The sequence below is a fragment of the Linepithema humile genome, chromosome 5, assembly GCF_040581485.1.
Source record: "Linepithema humile isolate Giens D197 chromosome 5, Lhum_UNIL_v1.0, whole genome shotgun sequence".
Lineage (NCBI taxonomy): Eukaryota > Metazoa > Arthropoda > Insecta > Hymenoptera > Formicidae > Linepithema > Linepithema humile.
In genome coordinates this window covers 15,241,496-15,253,547 of record NC_090132.1, presented here as the reverse complement: position 1 = coordinate 15,253,547, position 12,052 = coordinate 15,241,496, and the positions used below count along the sequence as shown (strand labels likewise).

Here is a 12,052-nt window from a genome sequence, read left to right as displayed (position 1 = left end):
ACCGTGCACCGTCGCAAACTCGGACCATTATTTTTCAATTTTGCATGCTCGCTTTGTCATCCGCCATTTTCAATAAATTTATTTTGCAACATTGAAATAAATTGATTCTTAAAGTAGAGATTTTTAGCTTCATTTCCATATTTTATAGAACTTTCTATCTTTATTATTTACGAAGTTATCGTCAGTTGAAATTTGATGAATTTTTCCCACATTTTCAGTGTACCGCTTTTTTTTCGGGTGAGTGTAGTTACAGTCTGTCTGTTATGCGTGACTGTCAGCTGCTTGAAGTTTTATTTATTCACAGACAGACTTGTGGAAAATGCGTCATCAAATCACATGCGATTACGTAGTACTGATCTTAATCGCGAATGCTGGAAACGTTAATGTTTCTGGTAAAACAAATGTTTTACAACTATCTGGCAGAATACGAAAGCAACCATATCTTACAGGCAGTTTCAACATTACTTTTTAATGACCGTATACACTTCTATTTTTAAATATTTATATAAACTACACATATTTTCGTCGATTTTTATTAAACTTAGTACGACAATTCTGCACAAATTAAAAGCTTTACTGTCTATAAATAATATAATATAATTTCTTAAATTAAAATTTAGCAAACAAAATATATGAATCAGTCAAATTTAAAATTATAATCTACATTTCTGCTTATTGCATTTAATAAAGTTTTAATAAATTAAAGTTATCTTTTATCCGGAAAACGAAACATTACATTTAGTGTCTAGTCTTCAATTTTTGCAATATAAAATGAAAAATAAAATTGAAATACATGAATGGATATTAAAATACCCATTCATGTATTTCAATATGATGCAATAAAAAAGTCCACGTGTGAAAACTCGCGTCAACATCATGAATCATCTTACATCATTTTGTTCCAGACTGAAAGATGACAATGCAAAAAAATTCTGAAGATTACGCAAACAGTCGTTACATTGCGAAACTATCTTACGAAAGATCTTACACTTCAATCAAATATGTGATCTATGCATCATGCATAAATCTATATGTTTAATGACTTTTAGGTGGAATTTCCCAACATCTACAGGTCAACATGCGAAGCCCAATTGATTGCGAGAATAAATCATATTTCGTATTTATTTGATACCCTTTCAAAATTATTCTACTGTATCGCGACACGAGTTATACTCGGCGATTCCGTTCAGTAAATTGATCATAAAACCATATATTTTTCCCATTTCGGTGTAAACAAAAATACGATCCAGCAAGTTCTCCGTTAAAAACCCACAAGCCTATTATTTTTTCAAGGACAATAAATATCGAAAATTTTTCACAATGCACAGAGCTCGACTGTTTTCGCTATTTTCGTCCGAAATTCGTGTTGATAGTTGACTATTAACCATGGTCGATCAATATCAACATTACTTCGTGTTCAACCATCATCGATAGGAATTTATCAAAATAATAAATAGTTTGTTCTTCTGGAAATTAATGCATACATAATTTCAAATATTTTGAAAAATGCGCGAGACTAAAACTTTTATAAAAACAATATCATACAGTCTAGAATTTCTAGAATATATGTCTTACATTATAGATTCATTATCTTAATAATAATAAAGACAAATTAGATTTATTCATTGATACAATGCGCGAAATTGTTGTTTTGTTGACCTGAAAAGAAAGCCGCTCTGTAAAATATAAAAGTAAGTACTTCCAGATTATTAAAAGTGTGTAAAATAATTAGTATTTGCGTGCGAGAAAGAATTATCGCACCATGAACTTTTTGTTCGTTTTTTAAGCTAATGTACAATGAAAAACTGATCGAAAAAAGTTGAACTTTACGAAATAATAAATATGTTAAAATCGAATCATAAATATTGTAAATATTTTATGGAATATTTTACTAAAATTTTCAAAGATTTTATATGCATTACATTACATGATATTTTATGTGCAACATTTTATAAATCACTGAAAAGAAACAAATAATTACTTACCTTAAAATTGCTCCGCCGGTGTTCGATTCTCTTCCTGAGCCTCCTCCTCCTCCTCCATTTCTCAATGATTTTAGGGCGCACACTTGCATTCATTCACTCGCAGAACAGTTAATTCCGATCATGCAATACTTTAAATGATATCCCTGACGATTTTCCGACATGCAGATGATAGTAAAACAATAGGATGCTGCAAGGACAAGGTTGTGTCGTTTGGAAGAATGCCGGGAGTAAAGTTTAATTTACAATATGCTTTTTGATTTTCGTTTTCTGCCCTTTTGCCTTTATGTAAAGGCATATTTTTCTTCGGAAATTCAGAAAGGAGAAATTGTAAATCACGGTGTTTCTTGACTCCACGCGACAAACATCATAAAAAGCAAAAATACGAAAGGCAGAGAGCAGAAGAAATAATACGCAAGAAGCAGTAGATCAGGCTTAAGAAACAACAAAATGCAGACCGTACATAGCGCAAGAGGGCGAAAGAGAGAGAGAGAAAGGGGATACAGAGTATGCAGGTTAAGGGATGAAAACCCCACCAAAACTGTCACAGGCATTGCTTTCGTCGCCAAGATTAGTCTGCGTGCTTTGTATCCCTTGATTCCATCTTTTTCTCTCTTGCGATATGTATCAGTCTGCATCTCATTGTTCCCCAAAATGCCACAGGATTTGTTTCTGTCGCCGTGATAGTTTATAAGATCTATATTCCCTTTTTCACTCGCTCTTGTGTTATTGATTCACATCTTGTTGTTCCCTATTTCTTCCAGAGATCGGCACAACCTTGTCCTCGCCGCATTCTATCGTCCCGTTATCACCCGTCGGAAAAGCGTTAGAAATATCATTTGAAGTATAGCACGATCGGAATAAACCGTTTCGAGTGCAAGTGAGTATCCTGAAATCGCTGAGAAGAGACTCGAGAGAAACATCGGGCACCAGCGAAACAGCAGGGTAAGTAATCATTTATTTGTTATCTGTGATTTGCAAAATGTTGCATCTAAAATATCATGTAACATGAGGCACATAAAATCTTTGAAAATGTTAGGAAAATATTTACAATATTCAATATTTATGATTATTCTCGATTTTAACATATTCATTATTATTTCGTATAGCTCAATTTTTTCGATAATTTCGTTATTAGACACAGCTTAAAAAACAAATAAAAAATTGAATGTGCGCAATTATCCTTTCTCACGCGTAAGTGCATACAATGCAAAATTGGACATTAACTTTTATCGTTTCGGTGAAGCTCATCGTCGCGTACGAACTTTTATCAGATGCAAGATAATCGCGAAAAAAGAGATTATAGATTTCTTCTTCTTCACTACACGTATTGTAGACATTAGAATTCTAGTGTCAATGCGACAATGTCGGCATGTAGTCACATTAAAATCTCCGCGTTACTTAAAGTAAGAAAAAACATGAGTTCAGATTTAGATCATTCAGAATTTATTCTTTACACACATCTTTACTCTTAGATATAATAAATCTTATACTACGAAGTTGCGAATAAACGAATCCACGATTCCAAGTGGAAGTCTTGTCCGACAACGACGTGTTGTCCGTGGAACACAAATGGGTAAGAAATCTTGCTCACAAATTACCGATACTTGAAAACGAATGAATCGGTATTAAAGTAACTTGTTTCTTCCAAAGATTTCGATTTTTAATCTCTCTCGAATGTTACTACTATTTTTTATCACATCTTAAGGGTAATATGTAAATACAGATGATGCATAAATGCGACCGATGGACGAGTGCCTACGCAATCGTTAAAACAACCTAAGAAAAAGAGAAACTTCTTTACGGCGCTTTTAATCGTGCCACGTGTGACCGTGTCGCGACCATTATTGGTCGCGCAGTGCCATGTAAACACGATTTTCCTGCGGTTAAAATGACGCAATCGGTTAGCAATGAAAGTATACAGACACGTACACGTGCGCACACTTGAACCGAGCCATAATGCGAGAGTAATTGGCTCTCCGTTAATTGTAGAAAAAATGTATTTTAAATTATACGCCGGATGGTATTAGAATTCTCGACCTTAATTTCAATAGATTCCCCAATAAATTTCGAATTGATTCTCACTGAAAAAGAATAACGGAAAATCTATTTATTATAACTTTTTAATGTATATAATTTTAAGTACCAACTGTAAATACTTTAGTCACATAAAAACTTCGTTTATCACGAGTTGTGGAAAAATGAAAAAAATTCTGTCATTAAAACTATAATTGGAGAATCCTAACAGAGAAACTAGTGTGCGACACCGAATCGCATATTTCTCTCAAATAGCGTCTTCTTCTATAATTGGCATGCAGATAGTAGCAACGATGCGTGTACCATTCATAAAATATCTGTCTCGTCGGATAAATAAACTTCACTAAAAATACTACACAGAGCCGTAACATGCGCGTCACGATAAGTTGCAACTTCATCGGTCATTTTATGCAAGCAAGCAACGGAAATCGTTTAATCTGATGTTAACAGTTAGATTACATGCTGCATTTTTTTCGAAGGTCGTCACGGTCGACGAACCGAATTATTAAATACGATTATGGGAACGAAGTAAAAATCAATAAAGACGCTTTGTTAATAAGCTTTGAGCAATCGATAAAATTTGTAAAAAAAAATATTTTTACACAATTAAAATAATTATTTGATAAAGTAATATGACAATAATTTTCGGACGTAAATGCTTTCGTGAAATGAAGTCATGCAGAAATCTATTGATAAAGAATGTTTTATCTCAAACTATAAAATTTATATTTTAACTTCCAAAAAAAAAGAAAAAAAATATAAAGACAGTGCCTATTCAGAAAGAAAAAAAAAGTTCTAATTCAATCACATAATATTTTCGAAGGCAAAATATTTTCTTTTTTATTTCTTTTTATTTGAATTTTAATAACAAAAAAAAACTTAAAGCAAAGAGAAAAACATCCCTATGTGTCTATTATATTATATACATGACGGGTGTCACGGTTGAGCTAGATTTCTATTTGTTGTTCACATGCATGTTAAACTTACAGTAGAATTATTTTTCGAAATAATCTCTTCTCGGGATGAACTCTGTTGCTCTTTTACACCTTAAACATCCTATTAATTTACTACAAATCTTATTGATATAATTGAGTATAATTTTATTGCATTAATTTTTCTCAAGCGGCCTACGCTATAATATACCGAATTAAAGAATCCTTCTTGAGAATGGACATATATGCAATATAAATAACAAATTTCAGTAAAACTGAAAAAGAAAGTGAAATACATGCCTATCTTTAAAATGGACCGCTTTGAAAGAGGAAAACATGCACAAAGTGATTCAGAACATTCTTCTAACTTTTGAATAAATTAATGATCTCAAAGAAGAACACCAATGATGACAACAACGTGATTGACTTTGACAGTGATATTTTTATATATTCATACAGTAGTTAAAAGTTAGAAGGTTGAACGGTAACTCTGAATCAGTATGCCGCAGAAATCGTTACGAAGTCCAGTTTAAATTTCAATTCCCTTCGCATATAACAATGTTGTGTAACGTTACGATACATCTACGCGGACCCTAGCGCAATGGCGCGGAAATACTTGCAGGAAACCCGCGATTGGGAGGAAAGCACGCCGCGAGACGCGAGTCAGTCCGTATTGGCATTTAAGCTAAGTAATTCTCGTACTATACATAGCTACGTCGAAGCTTCTTCGCGCTTACACGGGCCTCGAAATGGTGTTGCCCATCTTCTTCGTGAACTCCATTAAGAAATCTTTGTAAAGGAGCGAGTCCATGTTGGACGAGAGAATGTAAAGTATCCACCAGTCGCCGAGGTCGACCTTACTGCTGATACTCTGGCAGGTTTCGATCGGCAGCAGTCTCGTCGACAAATGCAGCAATCTCGGCCGTATCTTCGGCGCGAAGATGATCGTCGCTCTGTACACCACTACGATGATGAACATGAGGGCCAGTATGAAGAACCAGAACCAGATGAAGATGTACGTCTTCTCGTTGACGATGTTCAGCGGCAGTATGCAAAGGGAGTCGTGTTGCTGTATCGAGCCGGAGGCACCGTACTTGTGGAAGATGCACTTGGTGACGCGGGGGAACACGTAGACCATCGGGTCGATCCGCTCCTCCTGCGGCGTGTCCGAGAGCTGCAGCACTCGCAGACCATAGCTGAAGAATTCGCCGTCGAAGAATCGATTCATCAGATACAGCTGGCCGAATATGTTGATGAGGCACAGGATCTCGCAAGTGAAGTACCGATACACGTACGTGTTGTGACTCTGAAAGTACAATTCGTCGCTGAATTAAGGCGAATTAGACTCAATGAAGGCGAATTGGACTTAACGCGGTCGTCTCCCTCGCTCCCTCCCTCTCACGAGCATCCTCCAGCATTCCGCCTAAACGGCACCGCGACATCTCGCACTAATCTATTTATTTAATAAATGCAGCAAGCGCGTTGTAAAGTGCAAACTCAATTCGTTGCACCTACGAGAAACAAAAAAACATATTAAAAACACCGATTCAGATATTTCAAACATCGATTCGGATTAAAACCTGCTGTTTATCTTTACGTTTATACAAAATCTTGTGAAATTAATCCATATTTATTCTATCAAGAATTATCCACCGCCGTTTCTTATCGTTTAAATTCAATTATTTATAAACCTAGATCTAATCTCCGAACACGTTTTATTAAACATTTTAACGCTGGGAGATATGTAACAGCCAACGATAACAAATGACTTCGTTGAAATGTAAACCAGTGAGTAGCCATCCACGACCACCAAGAATAAGATATGTGTTAGATAAAAGATAGAGATCACAGTCATCGCGCGTCTTCAAAAAACTTTTTGCACATTATCATATTCTAAATACTTTATGTCTGACGAACACGAAACTCTAATTAATCAGATTTACGAACTGATATTTATTCTCACCCTGATGTGCATCAGCAAGTATTCCATAAGAGCGCCTTTCTTTTTCGCTATATTTTCCTTGGTGTCCATGCCGTGATTCATTCCCATAACCAACGTTTGCATCAGGCCGCCCTCCCAGAAACTCCACAGCCATTTCGGTACGTAGCACAAAGTCGCCTATTATAGTAAATAAGAGTATAATTCGTTATTTAAATTAATTAAAGTAAATAAATATTTTTTTGCGCACCGCTTGCTAAATCTAGATCTCGTTGGTCCTTTCTTAACATCAGTTGCATCGCACTTCTTTCGCAATTTCTACAAATTTCCTACATTTTTGCTGTCCAAATTTAGAAAAATAAAAACTCGCAAGTTATTGAAAAATAATTTCAAGGGTCGATCAACTTTCAATTCGTCCACTTTGGACAAAGTGAATCTTTACGAACGAGCACATCTGTGTGAACACACGACCTCCCACGCATAAGTCACCACGTGAGTCGCAGTCGGCCGCCAGATATGAAGGATAAGCACGAGTCAGTGGAAAGACAGACAGATGAGAGCACAAAGAAAAGACACTGAGAACTCTCTCTTGTCCTAGCCCGCGCGCGACTCGATACACACGTCGCATCGCACGTGTGCTGGATCGTTGATAAAACTGCCTACCTGGAAAAACAGCACGAAGCAGACCCACTGGTAGTACGTGTAGTATTTCCTCGCATGGACGTCTCCAAAGTCGTTCGACACTCCTGGATGAGCGACCTCCAAGCCGATCTGTGGACACACGATACGAGAGTGATTGTGAGACGATAATAATGACAATGCGATATGCACCCGCGTTGCACGACTACGTGCGCGCGAAAAAATTATTTGAATCCTTGAAATATTGATAATGAGAATGTCCGATCTATACGGTTTCATCAGGAGTTAATCTGCTTTTTGATTTTTGCTTTCTGCCTTTTTGCCTTTAAGGCATATTTTTCTTCGGAAATTCAGAAAGAAGAAATCACGGTGTTTCTCGACTCCATGCGACAAACACATAAAAGCAAAAATACGAAAGGCAGAGAGCAAGAAACAGTACGCAAGAAGCGCATTGTAGATCAGGCCTTAATATTTCTATTTCGTATTTTTTCACCGCTGTCGATATAAATTTGATTTATGTCTTATATGACTGCGTGAAAAAGTAAATGACGAGCTAATTACAGATAATCAGTTAATATGTATTTGTAAAAACGTCTGTTTATATTGCAGGAAGCAATCTTCAATTTCGTGCAAAGTAAAGAAATCTGCGCGTATGTAAAAAAATATGCGATTGACGTAATTGCATCAATTATGCATTTATTGCGTAGTTTACATACATTACATTATTGGCTAACTTCAAAGTACGATTCAAAGTGGAAGAAATTGCACAAATTATAGCATTTGTATTGATTAATACTTTTGCAGAGAAATTTTTTAATATTTTCAGTAATAAACGTATGACACAGTTAATTTGCTATATCTTGTTGTAAGACACATTTCTCTTTTAATTAATCATCTTCGCTTCATTAGCTGTAATCACATTTATTTCTGCTTAATAATTAACGTTGATAAATTTAGAATGTTCCGAAAAAATGCTACTTTCTCGATATTTTATTCAATCATATATTTTATTTCAATTATTTATTCAATTAATTAATTAATCACGAAATTTACTTAATTATTGATTTATTTAAAACAATAATAGATTACTGATAGTACTGTGACTATTAAACATATGTTATAAGCGACATTTTTTTACGAATTTCAAAAATGATATGGAAAGGATATACGAAACTACATATCGAGGTTATCGCATATGGAAATCAAACTGATTATATTACCAGCTGCTGACTTATTGGCTCAAAGCTATAAACGTGACAAATAATTCTCTATTAACGTTGAAACGGTATCACGTATCAAGAAAGTATCATATATATAGTGTGATGCAACGAGACAGGAGAAACTATGATACGTCTCTGGAATTTATTTAAAAATTTGTCGAAAAAGATTTTAATATAACTGAAGCTCGTTATTATTCATGCAACGTAAAGTAGCATTATAACCGACCGCTGTATCGAATTTTTGCATTTTAGACAGAAATTTTATCCACTTGCAGATGCCATTAATTTCACGAATACATATATCAGAGAATACACAACACCTTACGATTGCTTACATATATACAACTTTGATAGGCCGTCAGCTAATAATATTATCAGTATTTTAATCAACTTGTCGATATTATGGCAATAAAGATATATATTCATACTTCGTTTATTGAACAATCTGAAAATAAACTCTAATTAAGTAATACTACGAGATAAAACTTGGAACAATTGATGTGTACAGTATTTTACAAAATACTGTCATTAAATTCTTATTAAAAAAAGTAATACTTAAAAATGCATTTTTTAAATAGTTTTAAATTGACCGTGTAATTTTATGATAAATGAGTTTACTACGAGTTTTATCTCACGTACGAGATAGAATACATTGTTGCAACAAAGCTAACAAACACTTGCGCGGAACTTTTAATTAATATGCTACGTCTACATTTTTATCTGCGTTTCTTCTTAAAGCGACTTTAACTTCTCTAAGAATACTTGATCGATCGCTTTTCATCAAAAGTTATCAGAAATATTGAATTTTTTTAGTAAAAAATACAGAGTGCTTTAAATTACAAAATAAATTATGGAAGATTCAACATAAAGCGGCATTGCATAAATGCGAAAAATAGAAATTTCTTGACAAGCTGTGTTTTTAAAATTATTCTCATTCATAATGCATCGTCAATAATATCGCGAGTAACGGCTTGCTCCAGTGCTGCTCACCTTGACATTATAAAGGATTTTCCAATGCAAAAATTATTTTGCATTAAAATGCAGAATACGCTGCTCCTTCAGTTTCTCTAACGCAAATCAGCTTAATGTAAATCATGTAGCGATGTCAGTCGACCAGGGGAGTATGAATCGAGGGACGGCGGTTCTCCCGCTGGATCGCGAAGATCGCAGCGACAATTGAACACACAATCGAAAATCACGCACCTGTCGATTGAACGCATCCGGCATGGTGAACGTGGACGTTATCCAGCAGTAAGTGTTGATGGCGTGCGTGGGCAGGCCCTGGACGATGCAGGAGATCGGATTACCGACGTACTGGGTGGCCGTGATCAGCAGCGAGCACGTGAACAACAGCACCGTCGTGAAGTGGTTGTGCATCCGGAACACCATCGAGTCCGTGGTGATCTCCTGGCGTTTCAGGTATTTGCCTAGCCCGGCGAGCAGCTTGTACATGATCGCGCCGGGGATTATTACTTGTCAAGTCGCAAGAAGGACAAATGTCGACGACGAAAGGAAAAACGTCGACGAGGAGAGGACGAAGAACGTTTACGACACTCTTCTCTCAAACCACCCCGACGCCGAAGGTGACGAGGAGGTTTCCACCACCGCCTCCACCACCGCCACCACCACCGGACACCACGTGCGATCCTCCGGAGGAGGTCAGGTCTCCTCTCAGCGCGCGGATTCTAACGACGACTCACCGAAGACGTACCATCAACCGGCACTAACGAGCGTAGCTCATCCACCGCGCTCTCGCGCGAACGAAGGCAGCAAAACGAAACGAGAGAGAGACACGAGCGTGCACGGTTGTCCACGCGGCGTGCCTCTCTGCCCTCCCTCCTTTTTTTCCCTCCCCCCCTCCCCGTAGCCCGCCTCACCTTCACTCGCGGTGCCCTGCCGCTTCGCCTTCCTCCTCTGTTGCGCTCTTCCCCTCTGCCCCCCTTCTTTGTCTCCCTCTCGCTCGCTCCTTTCGTGCCCTTCTTTCGCTGCCTCTCTTTCTCACCGTAATTCTCTATCCCCGTCGGGGGGTCCTGCCTCCCCTCGACTCTCCGTTCAAGATCGGTCACCGAACCGCGCGCTGGACGAGTTCCCGACGAGTCCTCGACGTGTTCCAGTTCCTTCTGCGAGAGATCGGCCCGGCTCACGCGTTCGCATGAATCATTGAACGGGTAATAAAGCGTCGGTGCGAGAGGGAGCGCGAAGGGCACCGGGCTCGTGTCTCCGTTGCTTCCGTCTCCCCGAATCGTCTCTCTTATCCCCCCGTCGCTCTTCCGCTTCTTCTTGGTCCTCGCCGATGTCCTCCTCTTCTCTCCGCAATCTTGGATAATTCATTCAACAATTGTACTCTCGCATGATTTTTGTTTTTGTCAATCTCATTAGCTGAAGAATTTCTTATGTAATTATTCCACCAGGATCCGATCGCGGTATATATATTTTCTTCAGCGACTATCCGAGGAATTCCTGCGCTCCACCGGTATTTGGCCTTCACGCGTAAACAAACATATCGTCCTGATGCGCTTGTAGGTATCCTTTTAGCTCCTCTTTCTTTTTCTCTCAAATGTCCCGGCCGTCCGTTCGCGACCGCGGGGCACGCGTTAAGATAAACAGCTATAAAGCCGCCGGTTCCGTCTCGTAGATGTTCCCTTCTCGAAAACGCAATTCCTCCCAACCCGTTTTTCTTTTTTCCTCGAAGGACCGTACCGTGAGATCGAAGACACTCCGGTGTACGCAACGTGGTTGCACACCGCCGTCGCGTATCGAGGAAGCGATACTAACTACCAACTGTCAATCGTGCCGATCCCCCTCTTGTTTCTCTCTCTCTCTCTCTCTCTTTCTCATTTTTCCTCCGTCCCCCTACCCGACAAAGCCCCCCCTCCATTCCCGGTTTCTATGCACGCGCGATGCGAAACAAAATTGTACAGCGGTGAGGCTCGGTGTCCCGCTCTAGGTGTTCCCCCTCGCTTCTGTTCCTCTCTCGCGAAGGAATAAATTGCGTGTTATCCTTCTCTCTCTCCGTTCCCGCATTTTTTTTTCTCTCACAGGAAATACTGTGAGAAACTGCCGCGACGTCGAGCGCCGGTGTGTCGACAGCGTGAATGCGTGCATGTGCGGTTATACGAGCGTGTACGCGCCGCAGCGATATCTTGAGCGGCGGCTGACGAGAAGTCGCGGTTGTTTGTTGTGTCGTTAAGGGGGGAGAGCCGAGGGGCGAAGGAGACGGCAGGGGGGTACCGCGGGACCGCCAGAGCGGCGAACGCACACAGGGAATAGGGCGAGGGGGAATGGGTCCGAGCATGGGGAAGG

At 38.6% G+C, this 12,052-nt stretch overlaps 1 protein-coding gene and 1 long non-coding RNA gene across 5 annotated transcripts in view; one reads left to right on the top strand and one right to left on the bottom strand.

Annotated features, from left to right (window-relative positions):
* LOC105667286 (uncharacterized) overlaps nt 1-12,052 on the top strand; it is a 137,243-nt gene that overhangs the window by 94,849 nt on the left and 30,342 nt on the right. For all 4 annotated transcript variants that reach the window (XR_010890276.1, XR_010890277.1, XR_010890275.1 and 1 more), the window contains exon 4: nt 2,747-2,927. This is a non-coding gene — a long non-coding RNA (uncharacterized lncRNA). The remainder of the gene's footprint in view (nt 1-2,746; nt 2,928-12,052) is intronic.
* Nucleotides 3,406-10,601, bottom strand: ogre (optic ganglion reduced). Its single transcript, XM_012358994.2, has 4 exons — nt 9,953-10,601; nt 7,554-7,661; nt 6,915-7,070; nt 3,406-6,257 (listed from the first exon to the last, which is right to left on the bottom strand). Exons 1-4 carry the CDS (start codon nt 10,199-10,201, stop codon nt 5,685-5,687), a joined length of 1,086 nt encoding a protein of 361 aa, XP_012214417.1. The 5' UTR covers nt 10,202-10,601; the 3' UTR covers nt 3,406-5,684.